The sequence below is a fragment of the Cebus imitator genome, unplaced genomic scaffold (assembly GCF_001604975.1).
Source record: "Cebus imitator isolate Cc_AM_T3 unplaced genomic scaffold, Cebus_imitator-1.0 Scaffold238, whole genome shotgun sequence".
NCBI classification, from domain to species: Eukaryota; Metazoa; Chordata; class Mammalia; order Primates; family Cebidae; genus Cebus; species Cebus imitator.
This window is the reverse complement of record NW_016107553.1, coordinates 1,865,868-1,884,679: the sequence shown is the minus strand read 5'-3', so window position 1 is coordinate 1,884,679 and position 18,812 is coordinate 1,865,868. Positions and strand designations below refer to the sequence as shown.

The window sequence follows — 18,812 nt, the reverse complement described above, 5'->3', positions numbered from 1 at the left end:
TTTTTTTAAAACAAGTAAAGACTCTGTCTTTAAAAAAAAAAAAAAAAGGGGGGGGGTTGCTGGGCATGGTGGCTAACACCTATAATCTCAGCACTTTGGAAGACAGGTGGATCACGAGGTCAGGAGTTTGAGACCAGCCTGACCAACATGGTATACCCCATCTCTACTAAAAATACAGAAGTTAGCCTTGGTGGTATGCACTTGTAATCCCAGCTACTCAGGAGGCGGGTGGCAGAGGGTGTAGTGAGCCGATATTGTGCCATTACATACCAGCCTGGGCAACAGAGCAAGACTCCTTCTCAGGAAAAAAAAAAAAAAAAAGGCCGGGTATGCTGGTTCACACCTGTAATCCCAGCACTTTGGGAGGTTGAGGTGGGCAGATCACCTGAGGTCAGGCAAGACCAGCCTGGTCAACATGTTGAAACCCCGTCTCTACTAAAAATACAAAACTTAGCCAGGCATAGTGGCAGGTGCCTGTAATCCCAGCTAATCGAGAGGCTGAGGCAGGAGAACCGCTTGAACCTGGGAGGTGGAGGTTGCTGTAAGCTGAGATCCCACCATTGCACTCCAGCCTGGGTGATGAGGCTAAAACTCCATCTCAAAAAAAAAAAAAAAAAAATTATACAGGCATAGTGGCTTGCATCTGTAGTCCCAGCTACTCAGGAAGCTGAGGCAGGAGGATCACTAAAGCCCAAGAGGTCAAGGCTGCAGTGAGCTATGATCCCGCCACTACACGCCAGCCTGGGTGACAATGCAAGACCCTGTCTCTAAATAAATAACGACAAAGAAGAAAAAGAAAAAAAGCCTACCAAGATTTTGGTTATGATTACATTAAGTCTATGAATCATATTGGAGAGAACTAACATATTAATAATATCAAGTCTCCTAATTTATGAATATACTATGCTTCTCCATTTATTTCGGTCTTCTTTCATTTTTCTTGGCTACTGTTTGCTCTCTTCTACTGTTCTTAGTTTTTTATGTGGAGGTCTTGATATCTTTGGTTAAACTCATTCCTAGTAATGTTATGTTTTTGTTGCCACTGCCAATATTTCTTTTAATTTTCTACTTTTTTGTTGCTATATATAGAAATGCACTTAATTTTTGTATATTGACCTTCCCACCTGTGACTGTGCTGAATTCACTTATTAGTTCCAGATTTTTGCATGGGAATGAAGATTCCTTAGGATTTTCTACATATGTAACCATGTTATTGGTACATATATCAATTTAAACCATTTATATTATGTGAACTGTATCTCCCCATCCCCCAATAGACTACATTAGGCATAAATAGCTTAAAATATTCGGTTATACAAATATTTAATTTACAATTTTCTCTGTTGTTCACTGAATGGAAAAGGGAATATTTCTTCATTTTTCAATTCCTCAGTAGTTAAATTATCTAGAGTTGAAAAACAGCATTTGCTGTTAAAGGCAGAATGATCAACTCACCAATCTCAAATGTAATTCACAGCTTTCGGTAACTTCCTCTAATTTTTCAATATGATTTTCTGTATCATAATCAATTCTTGAGTAATTAAGGATTAGGCAACAACTGGAGGCTTATAATATTGGTAAGAAACTGAGTAGGAAACATTGTGACCTGTTATAACTGGGTACATCAAACCAGAAGTTTAATTTCTACATAATTTCATGTTATTTTCATTGAAAAATACTTCTAAATTTTGACCCTTAATATATTTTTTAAACCTCAAAACCATGGTATCTTATTCCAATTTAAAAATTTTAGGCTCATCAAACAATAATAATTTTTTAAAAAAGAGAAAAAAGAAAAGAAGAAATTTTAGGCTGAGCACAGTGGCTCATGGCTATAATCCTAGCACTTTGGGAGGCTGAGCTGCATTGTTTGAGGTCAGGAGTTTGTGATCAGCCTGGGCAACACAGTAAGATGCTATCTCTATAAAAAATTGTTCCTGAAGCTAGATAATTATCTGTACTCACCCAAACACTCTATCATAACATAAAAAATTACTAAAACTTTTAAAAATAGAGATGGGCTCTCACTATGTTGCTCAGGCTGGTCTTTAACTCCTAGGCTCAAGTGATCCTCCTGCCTTGGCTTCCCAAAAAAAAAAACAGAATATTTAACTGAATCCTAGCACGAGATCAGGTAAAATCTGGCTAACAGCATTTCCTAGAAGAAAGTCATCAACCACCTAGAAGTGACAATAGCTAGGCCAAGCCCACCTGAACATTAGAAGACATTAATTATTGTTCTCAACCTAAACAGTAGAGTGAAAATCATATATATGCAATTATAGCTAATGAATCTTTGATAATATGTCTGGAAAAGTTCAAACAATGGTAACTAGGAAAATACTTTGATAGAAAAGTTCTGTCAAAAAGGTTTTTTTTTTTTTTTTTTTTTTAAGAGTTTTGTTCTTGTTGCCCAGATTGGAAGTGCAATGGTGCAATCTCAGCTCACTGCAACCTCCTCCTCCCGAGTTCAAGTGATTCTCCTGCCTCAGCCTCCTGAGTAGCTGGGATTACAGGCATGTGCCACCACACCCGGTTAATTTTGTATTTTTAGTAGAGATGGGGTTTCTCCATGTTCATCAGGCTGGTCTCGAACTCCTGACCTCAGCTGATGAGCCCACCTCAGCCTCTCAAAGTTCCAGGATTACAAGTGTGAGCCACTGCACCCAACCCAAAAAGATTTTTTCTTCAAAAAGTTCTATCACATTGTTGATTTTATTCATAAAACAACTGTTCCAAAAAGCATATTTTCCCAATCACCAAATTGCCAGAATTTCAAAAATACTTCCCTAGGAGAAAAATTAAAAATGTAAAATGCATCATTCAATTATATTCGTTCTATCATTTGACTTTAGAAAACATAGATGAAATTCAGTTTTAAGGGAGGACTATCATATTGTGGCTCATAAGCACTTTAGTGACTATTTTCCTCTAGCAAGAATACCTCTGCTACTGTAAGAGTTTGAACTTCTGATTTCCTGGTTGACCACTGGTCAATCAGGAGGATTCTGAGATTGTAATCTTTACTGTGGCTTAAGCAAAAAAGGGTACTTTCACTTGCTTACATGAGCTAGATAGGTGGGCTGATACTTTGGGGCTTTGAGTTAGAATAAAGCCAGGTTAAGACAGTTTATTATTCTATTTTACTTATGATAATAAAATTATATTATCAGAGTTTTGCTCTTGGTTGCCCAGGCTGGAGTGCAATGGTGTGATCTTGGTTGACCACAACCTACCTCCACCTCCCGGGTTCAAGTGATTCTCCTGCCTCAGCCTCCTAAGTAGCTGGGAGGGATTACAGGCATGTGACACCACACCCAGCTAATCTTGTACTTTTAGCAGAGATGGGGTTTCTCCTTGTTGGTCAGGCTGACCTCAAACTCCTGACCTCAAGGGATCCGCCCACTTCAGCCTCCCAAAGTGCTGGGATTACAAGTATGAGCCACCATGCCCAGCCTTATATTTGTTTTTAAAAATGTCCTCATCTTTTAGAGATATTGCCTCAAAATAATCCAGGGTGGAAGGAGGATGACTGAAGAGGGATGGGTATAGATTAAAAAACTGGCCATGTATTAATGGTTGAAGCTTGGTGTTGCTTCATTATACTATTCTCTACTTTTGTAATCATGCTTGATAAAATGTTTAAAAGCATTTTATTCACAATTTCAAATTTTTCAGATTCTAGTTATTATTGAAATTTTAGTGTATAATAATAAAATCTGTATGGTGACTCACCGGACATTTTCTGGTCTGAGTTTATCGAGAACCATCTCTATTAAGTCAGGTCTAAATTCCTCCAGTAAATATTCCGCTGTTAGCACCTCTTCTAGGGGATAATACTTTTAAAAAGGAAAATATAAATAAATAAAATATACAAGGCTACTAAAGAGTTTATTAAAGCAGATATGTAACACATTGAATTCATTACTGTATACTCTTTCTCCCTTCAATTAAATTGTGCTCCATTGGAAAAATTTTCTGTCGCCTTAAATTGTTTTTTCTTTCCTACCACATTGTTAAGCAGTTTCATATTGTTTGATAATTCTGCCAAAAACACTGTTAATCCCAGACATACTTACATTACATAGAGCAAAATCACATTTCTTTCAGGGAAAACCATGAATATTTCTGGTTAAAAACTGAATAGTTGTTAATGAAGAAAATTTGATAGTGAAATGTTGACACCTACAGGATTTTTAATACAAAGTACACACATTTTTATGAACAGAATTTCCTCTTAAATTTCTATGAAAGAAATTAGACAAACATTTAGAAAGTTGTTGCGGAAAAAAATTGCTTCTATTTTTGGCCAGTGTAGAAAAATAATGCAGAAGATGCTTCTTGGTAAGAGCAACTTCCAATATACTGAGACACACTGACTGATTCATTCATTCAATAAATATTTAATGAACATCTACTCTGTGCCAGGCACTGTTCCACGAACTATGGATACAACTGTAGGTAAGACACATTAAATCCTTTATCCTCCAAGAAGTACACAGACATTCTAATTGGGAGGGAGGCAGACAATAAATAAATATTGTAATTTTAGTGACAGGTGCTATGAAAACAATTTTAAAAAAAAGGGCAGGGGCATTATTTTAGATTGGGAGGTCAGAGAAGTTCTCCCTGAGGAGAAGAAATCTGAGTGGAGACTCAAATGATAAGAACCTAGTCAGACAAAGATCAGATAGAAGAGTGTTTCATGTAGAGAAAATAGCAATGGAAAGAACTTAAGAGGGAGGAATAAACTTAATGCTTGAAAATTAGAGAGCCAATACAGGTGGAGTGAAATGCAAATGGGAGAGGTGGGTTGGACAGTGGTATGGAAGATGGCCAGATAGGCTGGGGCCACATCACTTTGTAGGCCAAGGAAAATTTTGCATTTTATGCCAATTCTGTTAGGAAACCACTGAAGGAATTTAAACAGAGGAGTGAAACATTAAGATTTTAGTTTTCAAAAGATCACCGAAGCTGGAAAAATAAACTACAATGGGGACCAAGAGGAAAATAGGGATCCCAAGTCAAAGAGTATTATCATGGTAGCCCAAGCAAGAAATAATGATAGCTGAGACTAGGATGGTAGCAATGGAAATTTTAAAAAGTAAATGACTGATAGCTTTCACAGAGTAGCACTTGACATGCTGTAGAACTGAAATATATTTAAAGCCAATAAGCAAAATGCCTACTTAATAAAATATGGAAAATAAATTTCAGGATTATGAAAATTAAGAATTTAAACATATCTTGACTTCTAAATTTGCCCTGTTGCTACAAAGTTTAAAGTTTTATACTTCAGCTTTAATTTCAATAACTTATTACTGAAAATAATATATGCAAGATTGCTGAAATACTTTATACACCAATGTATACAGTAAAATGACAACAAACTTACATGCAATATTCCTGCAATCTTAGATGTGTAGCCCCGTGGCCTCTCTTTGTCTTTAAACCTAAAAGCAACAGCATTCAAGTCCTAAAACAGAAAGTTAATCCAATTAGATATGTCCACCCTTACTTAGAAACTTTTAAGTGTTTGACTTGCACTATAAACTTTCTACTCCATATTTAACTTTATCAGACTTTCTGAAAAAATGGCTATGCTTGATTTAGAAATGTATGGAATATTTTAAAAATTTCTTAATGTGTATAAAATTTAATCCATCAACCTAGGCTTAAAACCAAAAGCAAAATAGGTAAACAATTTTTGGTGAAAATAAGGAATACAGGATATGATTCTATAGCCTAAGTTGTTGAAACTGGTAGCCAAAGAATTTAGAAAAACTGTGTGAAAGAAGTTTGTGAGATTCAACAATTCCACCATAGATGATTTTGGTGACTCATTCAGAGAACAGCACACAGAGTAGGAGTTATTACCATAATTTTCAGAAGCAGAGAGATTATACCTTTAAACTTTTATCTAGTTAAAGAAGATGTTTCTCATTCTAAAATACATTTGAGAATCTTGATAAGCTTTAAATATAAAGTACATGTTTTTAAAAACCCTTTTTAAAAAGGCTTTTAAAAATGTGAAAGACAAACATCATTTATTTTATGCAAAAGAAAAAAAAAGCCAGGCTCTTCTCATACATACATAATAAAATCACTTTTATTTAATAACACAATCATACATAAAGCAATTCATTACTTCTTAGAGAGTTTGCTACAGATCTGAAAATGACAGAGCTCATGCAGCTTCAGGCAGGGAGTAGCATAATCCCTGACAGATTCCAGCTCAAGAAACTGCTGGTTTTCTTCTGAGGGATGGAAAAGCAATTTGATTTCTTCCCTTTTCCATCCTAAAAACAGCTACATGATGCCTTACCCCTTAGTTGTGCCCCAAATAGCAAATCAGACTAGTACAACTAAGCCTTAACTAATACTATTATACATTGCAAAATTTTAGAGTTCAATTAGGAAAAAAACTTTAAAAGTTTAACTGGGCCTTACATTTAAATTAATTCACATGTATTTGTTCTTGAAAAATTGATTCCTTAAGAAAAATTTTGGTGAAACAAAAGTACCTTGCACTCTTGGAAAACCCATTCTTGAGGTCCTTCTGCACGTAACTTCTGAATGTATTGAAACATGTGCAAAATTATATCTTCAACATGTACTGGAAAAAAGGGGCACACTTAAAAACCATTCAGTCCTTGAATCCTTCAAAGCAGTGAGCTCACTCCTAAGGTAAAGTCAGGTAAGCGGAAGATGGTCCCTCTTAGAAAATGGAGTCCTTACCTCCCTGAGACTGGTTTTAGGTGTCCCACACACATGGCCCTCTGGGCTCAGGGATATGTGACAGAAAGGGTGTTGGGATAGTAAATGAGCAAATAAAAAGCTAAGTACACGTTTAACAAGTGCAACATAATGATCAGTTAAGGGGAAGAAGAATCATCCATGAAACAAAGGCCAACTTACATATGAAAAATACAACGGATAAGTTGTATGAATTAAAATGTTATATCTTTCAACATAAACAACAGATTCACAGCATGAAGTTAAAAAAATCATAGAAAGTAAATTTTCATTCAAAAGCAAAAAGGTGAATCAATACTTACACAATCCTTCCTCAGTCAAGTCCACATTAATGATAAAAAACATAAAACCTCGGGCTCCTTCCTTCTGCCCACCAACAAGAGTATTAACCCAGCCTGCAACATTCAAAGGAAATCAACATGATTGAATGCATGTGTGGCTTCTTTCAAGATAAGAAAATTTTTTAAAATTTATACTGTATGTTTCTAAGATATCGGAATGAACCTCTTACAAAAAAGATTGGGGGAAAAAATCAGTTCAGAAAAGCAGTTTCAGATGCTGCAGAAGTGAGGGCTTTCCTGAAGATTCCTCGAATCAATTCCCAATCAAGAGTAGCCTACTGGCTGGGCATAGTGGCTCACCCCTGTCATCCCAGTACTCTGGGAGGCCAAGGCAGGCGGATCGCTTGAGACCAGGAGTTTGAGACCAGCCTGGGCAAAATGGCAAAACCTCGTCTCTATCTAAATAAGGGAAAAAAACAAACAAAAAAAAAAACAAGAGCATGCCAACAACCACTACCTCACTCACTAACCCAAAATGCTCTCATCTAAGAATGTTCCTTCATAGAATAATATTCAGAAGAAAATGAGAGCCAAAGTGAAAAGATGTGGTGGACACTCAGAAGCTGCTGCCCAGAAGACTTACCTTTTGATTTAAGTTCTGATAACAGACTTCCAGGACCTTCATGCCCAATGAGATGACCAAGATAATGACCAGGATTTGATTTGTAGTATTTCTGAAGGTCAGGTATGGGAAATGTCACATAGAGATTCCTAATATCTTTAATGGGTACTATTTTGTACAGTTGCTGAAGAAAACAAATCACGGAGATTAGCTATATACAACTCCTACTGAAGAAAATATTTCTAAACTACGAAGAATCATGACTTTTGTGGAAGAATCCCAAATTTAAGAGCAAATCAACTGCCACAGAAAATCATACACTGACCACATAGAAAAAATGACTCAACATTCTCTTAGTGGAATTTCATTACAGTTGGTATATAGTCCATGTTTTACCCCCTGAATTATGCAGCTAAATATTAATAGCTTTGAATGCTTATCTTCAGGTACTGGGTAGCAGTTTCAACAGTCAATGTTAAGACTACAGTTACCAAAACTCCTTTTAGCGTGTAAAGACCAGACCATATTGATATGCTTTTGGTGATTCATGATCCTAATAAATGTGAGACTGATCTGATTATCCTGACAAATATTTAAAACCACAAAGGGGCCGGGTGTGGTGGATCACACCCGAAATCCCAGCACTTTGGGAGGCCAAGGCAGGCAGATCACCTGAGGTCAGGAGTTTGACCTCAGCCTGGCCAAGAAGGTGAAACCCCATTTCTACTAAAAATACAAAAATTAGCTGGGCACAGTGGCACACACCTGTAGTCCCAGCTACTCAGGAGGGTGAGACTGGAGAATTGCCTGAACCCGGGAGGCAGAGGTTGCAGGGAGCTGAGATAGCACCAATGCGCTCCAGCCTGGATGATAGAGTGAGATTCTGTGTCAAAAAAAACACACACAAAAAAAACAGAAACAAAAGGAAAACTACATAGGGGCTGGGTGCAGTGGCTCACGCCTATAATCCTAGCACTTTGGGAGGCTGAGGCAGGCGTGTCACTTGAGATCAGGAGTCCAAGATCAGTCAAGGCAACATAGTGAAACCTGTCTCTACTAAAAATAACCAGGTGTGGTAGTGTGTGCTTGTAGTCCCAACTACTCAGAAGGCTGAGGTGGGAGAATTCATTGAGCCAGGGAGGTTGAGGCTTCAGTGAGCCATGATCATACCACTGTACTCCAGCCTGGATGACAAAGCGAGACTGCTTAAAAAAAAAAAAAAAAAACTACATAAATAATGAAACCTCCAAAAATTTTCACCTGTTTGATGGTAAACTAGGTATATATCATGTTTATAAATTAAGACAAAATACCAAAATTTATGCACTTACTTTAAGATGTTCTTCTTGGAAAGGGTGTTCAGGAAATTCTGGCAATGGGACATTTTTGTTCTCTACTTCAGAAAATAACTTTACCACCAGATTAGTCAATTCATCTAAAGATTCTATAAGAAAACAGACAAGAAAAACAGAACTTAAGCAAATCATAGGATACTACAGGGAGTGCTTAAAATCTTAGGATCTCCTGAGAAGTCTCAGTACCATTAAAAGGAAAATGTGAAAATGATTATGCCTCACACCTATCTCTTTATACTTTAAACAATTATTCACAAATAATCACAATGTTATTTCACAAATATTATAATAAAATTAAAACAAATATTAGAAACAATAATTAATTGCATTTGGAAAACTATGATTCCTAACAGACATATATACTGAACTACAAGCAGACAAAATGTAACATTCAGCTTGTAAATAGATAGTTTAAGCCCAGTGTGTCAGATGTTAGAAGTTTCTAAGTGATTGGCTTTTTCTTTTTTTTTTTTTTTTGAGACAAGGTCTCACTCTGTCACCCAGGCTGGAATGCAGTGGTGCAGTGGTGCAACCTAGGCTCACTGTAACGTCCGTCTGTTGGGTTCAAATGATTCTCATGTGAGTCTTGTGCTTCAGCCTCTCAAGTAGCTGTGACTATAGGTGTGCTCCACTACACCCAGCTATTATTTATTTATTTTTGAGACAGAGTCTCACTCTGTTGCCTAGGCTGGAGTGCAGTGGCACAAACTTGGCTCACTGCAACCTCTACCTCCTGGGTTCAAGCGATTCCCCTACCTCAGCCTCCCGAGTAGCTGGGATTACAGATGTGAGCCACCACACATGACTAATTTTTATATTTTTAGTAGAGATAGGGTTTCACCATGTTGGTCAGGCTGTTCTCAAACTCCTGACCTCAGGTGATCCACCCATCTCAGCTTCCTAAAGTGCTGGGATTATAAATGTGAACCACCAAGCCCAGCCTCACTTCAGTACTTCTTCTTCTTCTTCCTTCCCAGAGTGTTGCTCTGTTGCCTAGGCTGGAGTAAAGCAGCGCAATCTCTGCTCACTGCATCTTCCACCTCCCAGGTTCAAGTGATTCTTGTGCCTCAGCCTCCTGAGTAGCTGGGACCACAGGTGTGTGCCACCACACATGGCTAATCTTTGTATTTTTAGTAGAGATGAGATTTCACCATGTTGGCCAGGCTGGTCTCAAACTCCTGACTTCAGGTAATCCACCTGACTCAGCCTCCCAGAGTGATGGGATTATAAGCGTGAGCCACTGTGCCCAGCTTCATTTTTGTATTTCTAGTAGAGATGGGGTTTCATCACGTTGCCCAGGCTGGTATAAGTGGAGGCTGGTGTAAGTTAGTGTAAGTAGATTTTTGCGGAGAATCTGCCAATCTTTTTCCTTTTTGTGTTTTCTACATGGGATCTCTCTCTCTGCCACCCAGGCTGGAGTGCAGTGGTGTAGTCACAGCCCATGGCAGCCTTTAACTCCTGGGCTCAAGCGATCTTCCTCCCTCAGCCTCTCTAGCAGCTAGGACTATAGGTGCAGACTACTACATCCTGCTAATTAAAAAAAAAAAAAAAATTTTCTTTTTTTTTGGTAGAGACATGGTCTTACTATGTTGCCCAGGCTGGGCTTGCCTTGCTTTTATATAAGTAGAGCACCAATTACTGTAATAATTTGTATTTTTTTCCAAACTCCATTTAAACTTCTTTTGGGAACACAATGATTTAGACATAAAAATCCCCAACTACATATTCTCTAACAAGTAGATCATTTTCAAAAGACTCTGAGCAAAGAGGCAGTTCTATCTTATATCCATCTTCTAATACTTTGAAAAAGCCAACACAAAGAGTTTACACTATCCAATTCTATAAAAAGTTGTTAGGGTTCTTACCTCGACCTAAAACACAAACAGCCATTAAGTTGGATGAATAGTAAGTAGAATGGAATTTCAGTAGTTCTTGTCTTACATCAATGCCTTCTTGGTTTGGTCTAGTCTCCAGAGTGTATTTGTTACCTGGAAAGGAAGAAAAGGCATTTCTTAGAAAAAGCAAAACATACTTTAAAGTTTTTTAATTATCACTGATATTACTATAAGATAAATGTTAAAAACAGAGTTCTACTACACATAAGTTAAATTTATTTGAATATCAAGTGAATAAACAGGATAATAAAGTACAAACTAGCTCCGTTTTAAACTATAGTCTTCCCTACTGAACTAAAAGTGTCTTATAAAAATTATACTTCTTGGCCGGGTGTAGTGGCTCACACCTGTAGTCCCAGCACTTTGGGAGGCCAAGGCAGGCCTCGAACACCTGAGGTTAGGAATTTGAGACCAGCCTGACCAACATGGTGAAACCCCCTCTCTATTAAAAATACAGAATTAGCTGGGCATGGTGGCGGGCGCCTGTAGTCTCAGCTAGTCGGGAGGTTGAGGCATGAGAATCACTTGAACCAGGAGGTGGAGGTTGCAATGAGCCAAGATCACACCACTGCACTCCAGCCTGGGTGACAGAGTGAGACTTTGTTTCAAAAAAAAAAAAATAAAATAAAATAAAATAAATAAATATATACATATATATATATATCTCAAAATCCCTATGAGATAGTAGGTTTTACAAGTGCTTAAAAGACAAAATAAGATCCACATGGCCTCCATTCATGCTTATTTTAATTTTCAACTCCCTATGTACTCCATGATTAATTGAACAGTCACTCTGGGATTTTTTCGGAAATTGCCAAGTTACTTGTGGAAAGAAATTTACTATTTTGGGCCAAAGTATTAAATTTGTGATGTGAATTCTCACAGATGTGATCTAGACTGGCAAAAATAGGATGCAGTGCTATTTTTATAACTCTCCAGCGATATATGTGGTGTACCACTAACAGCTCCCATGAAATCTTTATAATTAATTCAAGTAGGGTAAAATATACAAATAAAAAACAAATAGTCAAATTCTCTAAATAATACCTTGCAAATTAGGGACTGGGAGATGAAATTCCAATGATCAGTGTCTCTCCAAAATGGTATCTTGACCAGAAATATCCTAAGATCCTGGCATAACAACTTTTATATTGTTTCTAATTACACTACTAAGTGAGATCCTGTCTTTCTTCTGCAGAGATAAAACTATGGTAGAGTATGTTCTTGATGTGGTTTAGTTTTTTTTCTTGTGTTTTTATAGCATCTAATATATGGGCATTGGGAAAGTCCTTTTTGCATGAAACTAAATGTCTACAGAGAGCCACCAGATGGCACTCTCAAATTCAGTCTTTAGCTCTGCAGTGCTGCATAGCACTGAGTCAAGATTCATGTCCCAGAATGCTTGAATCAACAGATCCACTGAAGAGAGTGTGCAAGAAACAGCCTAGCAAGTAATCTTAACCTTAACTCATTAACCTTTTCCTAGTCACAAAGTAACCATATGCATGATACTCACTAGAAGTAGCCTATCATCCAAGTTTCCAGGTGTTTTTGTTTTTGAGACAGGGTCTTACTCTGTTGCCCAGGCTAGACTGCAGTAGTGTAATCACAGCTCACTGCAGCCTTGATGTCCTGAGGTCAAGTGATCCTTCTACCTCAGCCTCCATAGTAGCTCAGACCACAGGCATTTACCATCACATCCAGCTTTTTTTTTTTTTTTTTTTTTTTTTTTTTTTTTTTTTTTTTTTTTTTTTTTTTTTTTTTTTTTTTTTTTTTTTGGTAGAACCAGGGTCTCTCTGTGTTGCCCAGGTTGGCTCTAGGTTCTTAATTAGTCTTCTCCATTTCTCACTAAAGACCAGTATTACCAGCTGGGCACAGTGGTTCATGCCTGTAATCCCAGTATTTGGGAGGCCAAGACAGGTGCATCACTTGAGGCCAGAAGTTCAAGACCAGCCTAGCAAACATGGTGAAACACTTCTACTAAAAATATAAAAATTAGACAGGCATGGTGGCCAGCCTATATCCCACCTACTCAATGGGGCATGAGAATCACCTGAAACCAGGAGGCAGAGACTGCAGTGAGCCAAGATCGTGCCACTCAGTCCAGCCTGGATGACAGTGTGAGACTCCGTCTGAAAATAATAATAATAATAATAATAAGACCCTGTTTAATTTCAGGTCTGCTTTTCTGCCCAGAGAGGTTCTGAGACATTCTCTCACTCTACCTGAAGGGGCCAGGTGCCCTTAGGTGCATAGTCCTAACTCCTTGAGGGGAAAAAAAAAAGCCTTCTGCTGGAGAATGTTTGAAGTTCTCTCATATCAAGGTGAAATTTGAGTATTGATGGTGCCTCTCTTTTCTACTAAATGAAATTCTAAGAGCCACAGTTCCAGAGGGACTTTTGCTTAAGCTCCTTAGTCCTTTACACTGCCAAGCTCAGATTTCTAAAATACGTGAACTAAGACTGACACATTGCGATACCCAAGTTTGGAGAAATTTTTATTTCAACAATGTTAGATCAACATCAGATTTTTAGTCTAAATGTAACATGACTTGCCTATTCATGATCTAGTAAATATCCTGGTTAAAAACATACACACAAACTCAAACTTTACAAAGACCAAAATCCTGGCCTCCATCTAGAACTTAACACTTATTTCGAGTTGACTAACTCTGGTTCATTTGCCTTTATTTTGAAGTTCTTGAATATCTCACCATTCTAATCCTGTCCCTTTATCTTTAGGTCCATTTTAAAACACAAAGATAAAGAAGGTGCATGCTCAAACGCAGTAAGGCACAGCTCATTTGCAAATACTGAAAATGCCATATTAAAATGTACCAAAGGACCACAATGGAATACAATACGGCAAAGAAAATGAATAATCCACTGCTTACACTACATTACTAATCTGTAAAAATATTAAAGTACTTAACACTTACTGAATAAGTAACAGAAAATAAACAACACTGCTGTTACAATTCAATTGTAGGATGGACTCTTGGCTTCTCAGTGTATCGTGAAACAAAAAGACGTATTCCCCAAGGGAAAAAATAGAAATTGTGACTAGGTAAGGAAGAAGCTGAGTAAATGGTCCAGATGACTGCCCCCACAACACCTAAGAATCCACGTATGGAGAACAATGTGAATAAGGCTGGGATAATAAATACCAGTTCAGTCTCTAGACACATACTGTCCTAATTTTATGCTCATTCAGCTGGGTCATTTATGTTAAATTAAAATGCTGCTACTTGTACTAAAATGTTGAATCCTACCTTTCTGGCTCTGTTGCCATCCAGGTGAGCTCCAGCAGTGAATGGAAGATCAGGGTTGCTCACCTACTGTGACCCTTCCACTCTAGGCCTGCTAGGAGAGAACACTGCCTTGGCATTTGGGAATTCAGGGATTCTTGTCCTGACTCCATCATGTGCTAATTAAGCAACCTTGGAAAGGTCTCCAAGTATCTCCAAGGGATCATTTATTTCATCTGTAAAATACGGATAATATGTATACATGTCCAGTTGGTAAGAGCAAGGAAGGGCTCAATCCCTGACTCTCCTTCATTTCCTAGCTGTGAGACACAGGCAAGTTTATTAACCTCTCTTAAGCCCCAGTTTACTTATTCATGAATGGGAATAATAAGAGAATCAACCTCATAGATTGCTGTGAGAATTAAAATGTAAATAATCCGCTGGGCGCAGTGGCTCACGCCTGTAATCCCAACACATTGGGAGGTGGACAGATCGCCTGAGGTGAGGAGTTCAAGATAAGCCTGGCCAACATGGCAAAACCCCATCTCTACTAAAAACACAAAAATTAGCCAGGCATGGTCCTGCACGGCTATACGCCCAGCTACTCAGGGAGGCTGAGGCATGAGAATTGCTTGAACCTGGAAGGTAGAGGTTGCAGTGAGCTGAGATCAAGCCACTGCACTCCAGCCTGGGCAACAGAGCAAGATTCCATCTCAAGAAAAATAAATAAATAATCCATGCTAAGGTTCAGCATAGCATCTGTTAGACAATAATTACTCAATATTAACATGGGGTTTTGTGACGCCTAAGAAATGTAATAATGGATGTGAAGAGGGGTTGGTAAATTGTAAAATCCAGTAAATGCGACTTTATATTTTCATTTTAATAACTATTTTAAATTATGTTTAGAATACTAAAGCTTACAAACTCAGTACTAATGTATACGAATGCTGATTTTCAAGAGAATAAAATTTATTTTCCTGGAAAATTCTGAAGCCAGCAATATATATTTCTTACTCTGAGAAGGAATGAGTTTGAAGTTTTAGATATGTTTTAGAAACCAGAGGTGTCTACGACAGTATGGTTCTCAGGGAAAGGTCAACCTGATAGTTACAACCCATGATAATTTTATACGTTCTCTGAAAACCCAAAATCCTGAAAGTTAGACTAACATACCTAACATAGCTAGTTACTTGAAATTATTATAAACTTTTTTTTTTTTAAAGCCCTTTTGGCCGGGTGTGGTGGCTCATGCCTGTAATCCCAGCACTTTGGGAGGCTGAGGTGGGCAGATCACGAGGTCAGGAGTTCGGAACCATTCTGGCCAACGCAGTGAAACCCCATCACTGTTAAAAATACAAAAAATTAGCCAGGTGTGGTGGTGTGCGCCTGTAATCCCAGCTACTTGGGAGGCTGAGGCAGGAGAATCATGTGAACCCAGGAGACAGAGGTTGCAGTGAGCCGAGATTGCACCATTGCACTCCAGCCCAGGCAAGAGTGTGAGACTCCATCTCAAAAAAGAAAAATAAATAAAAATAAAGCCCTTTCTTCTTGCTATAGCAATCTTCTAAAAATGCTAGAAGTGAGAGACTAAGCCTTTTGATATATGTGAATTTTTCCACAAAATTTAAACTGGCAATTCCTCTGTAGCTGAATAAGTATATGCAAGTATAAGGTATGAGTTATAAGAGGGGACTTTAAGCGAAAACCTCTTAAATATCACCAGAATATACTCCTACACTTGACTGGTCCAGCTCTTGTTTTCAGTAAGTTTCTAGTTTTTCATAGACATAAATACCAGTAAGGGGAAAAAAGATAGTAACAAAATCCGTGGAAAAGCTTAAGGAACAATAAATGATTACATGGACTAAAATATATGAAATGTTTTTATATCCATGAGTTTATATGATACTAAAATAAAGTTAGTCACCACTGAAGGCTGCTTACTAACCAACTCATTATTTTGAAAATTGTTAAATAAATGGAATGGAATTAAAGCATTTGTCCCGCCATACCTATGGCAACTGTACCACGACTAGCCAAATAGTAGAAAAGGAGATTTTACAGCAGTACTAAAGTTAATCAATAAAGATGGAATGACAGAATTAGCATTAGAAGAACCAAAATTAGGAAGGTGACGCACTGAGAATCAATGTCTGCAACATCATAAATAAATGACCACTGTATGCCCAATGGAAAAATACACCACCACCTATGACAGTGTCTTATCAAAAGGTCAAACATAAATTTGATCAAGCCTCTATATCCAACTGCTAATATGTAGAAATACAGAAGACAGAGGAATGTGTTAAACTACCTTGTTAGGGGTGTAGTAAACAAAAAAATCTAGGCTATGAGAAGTTTGATAAAACAAACCTGATTCTTCAATAAATAAATTCTAGGAGGAGAGTGAGGGGAAGGAGTAGAGGAAGAGATGAAGAATGAACCTATAAACTAAAAAGAGACTTAAAACACGTATCAGGCTAGTGTGGTATTTCGCTTTGGGGTCCTGGCACTTTGAGTGATCAAGGAGGGAGGATCTCTTGAAGCTAGGATTTCAAGACCAGCCTGGGCAACACAGTGAGATCCTGTCTCTACAAAAATTAAAATAATAATAATAAAAGACATATCAAACAATCACTAATATTTGAACCTTATTTGGACTCTGATTCAAATAAACTTTAAAAATTACGATTTTTATAAGAACACTAGAAATCTGAACACGAACTGGATATTTGATGATAATGGTAATAACAATAATGATATTTTTATGTTTTTAAAAAGGAATCGTTATCTTTTAGAGATATATACTGAAATACGAGCAAAATGGTATCTAGAATCTTCAAAATAATACAAAAGGGTGAATGGAAATGTGGATCATACAAAATTGGTCAGGGATAGGGTGATGCACACATAGAGTATAGTATTTTGCATGCTTTTGTGTATGTTTTAAATTATTCACTAAAAAAGGTGAAGGAAAGGAGAGAGGAAATAGGGTGGGAAGGAAGAGAGAAAAATGTAATTGAACTTTTACTAGAGTCTGATTTTGTGTGTTAATTATCTTCACCCCAGGATCAAGAGTCACTGAACTACCCTCTGGTTCATATTCCACAATTTCATTTGGTTCTATTTTTCTATTCTGTTCCTTCCTACTTCTCTATGCAAAAGCATCCTTTGTTACACTCAAACTATCCCATTTCATGTTCTCTAAAAGATGTCAGGCTCATTCCTTAGTCTCTTCTTCATGTCATGGTTTTGCATGTCATGGTTTCTTCATGTCACGCTTTTGCATTAGGGGTCAACCTAATTATTATCATGAAAAATACAGGCTTTGAGTTCAGACTGACGTGATACTGAATTCCATAACCTATATAGATAGCTCCACTACCACCCTATCTCTCTCCTCTCTGTGCTCTCTGCAAGACTAAAATATTAGTCAAATTATTCTCTCAGTATCACTTTTGGCATCTGTCAAAGGTGATGATAAAATTTCAGTATCATGGTGAAGGTTAAGTGAGATGGTATTTGGCAGCAGAACACCTACCCAGTGTGTAGCACTTAGTACCCATATGATAAATATTAGTTCCTTTTCTTTCTCCCCTTGAATGGCTCTTCCCTCTGCTAAAGGAAATCTTACTTATACTTTAGGAGAACTGAAACTGCAGCTCCTCTGAGACCCTGAAGAATTAAATTCTGGGTACCGCTAAAACAGGCAAAATAGAATAATATTTAAAAGCTCCAAATCTGGGCTCAGATCCTGGCTCCAGCACTTAAAAGCTGAGGGACCCCAGGCAATTTAATTATCTTCTCTTAAATCTTAATCTACTCATATATAAGATGGAAATAGTAAGAGTACTACCTACTAGGGTTACTGTGAGAATTATTATAAATTAAATAATCCAAATAAAGTGCTTAGGACAGCACTCGATAAAAATTAGCAAGAAAAACGAGGGAAAAAAAAAGAAGAGATGATGATCCTAGAAAATCAAAGCTAAGATTATACTCAAGGAAATCTTGCGTTTGCTTTGCTTCCCCAACTGAACTTTCAGCACCTTGAGTGTAATGATACTGGTTACACTTCTTTGCATTTTCTAGAGGATTTTACATGTAGGGGAACTAAAAGATTACTTGACAACTGAGAGAAACAAAATATGGGCTCATTTATATTTATAATCCTATGAACCTGTAATAAGCATACTAGAGTAAATAGCAGTCGAGTCAGGCGAATCACTTGAGCTCAGGAGTTTGAGATCAGCCTGGGCAATATGGTGAAACCCTGCCTCTACTAAAAATACAAAAACTAGCCAGGTATGATGGGCACATTTCTGTAATCCCAGCTAATCCAGAGGCTGAGGCAGGAGAACTGTTTGAGCTGGGGAGATGGAGGCTGCAGTGAGCCAAGATCATGCCACCACACTCCAACCTGAATGACAGAGGAAAACCCTGTCAAAAAGAAAAGAAGGGAAAAAAAGAAAAGAAAGAGGAAAGGAAAGGAAAAAGGGAAGGAAAGGCAGACAGACAGATGTCACTGGCTGGGCACAGTGGCTCACAGCATAATCCTAGCACTTTCGGAGGCCGAGGCGGGCAAATCACCTGAGGTCGGGAGTTTAAGACCAGCCTGGCCAACATGGTGAAATCCTGTCGCTACTTAAAAAA

At 37.7% G+C, this 18,812-nt stretch overlaps 1 protein-coding gene across 4 annotated transcripts in view; it reads right to left on the bottom strand.

The window, feature by feature from the left end:
• Positions 1-18,812, bottom strand: part of IDE (insulin degrading enzyme) — a 127,086-nt gene that overhangs the window by 48,011 nt on the left and 60,263 nt on the right. For 3 of the 4 annotated variants that reach the window (XM_017498187.2, XM_017498188.2, XM_037727732.1), the window contains 7 exons: positions 10,880-11,002; positions 8,991-9,103; positions 7,681-7,843; positions 7,059-7,151; positions 6,525-6,616; positions 5,396-5,476; positions 3,736-3,839 (listed from right to left, as the gene is read on the bottom strand). In XM_017498187.2, coding sequence (XP_017353676.1) covers positions 3,736-3,839; positions 5,396-5,476; positions 6,525-6,616; positions 7,059-7,151; positions 7,681-7,843; positions 8,991-9,103; positions 10,880-11,002 — 769 coding nt within the window. Of the gene's footprint in view, positions 1-3,735; positions 3,840-5,395; positions 5,477-6,524; positions 6,617-7,058; positions 7,152-7,680; positions 7,844-8,990; positions 9,104-10,879; positions 11,003-14,180; positions 14,313-18,812 lie in introns of those variants that run through there. The other variant, XM_017498191.2, reaches the window with a different exon arrangement.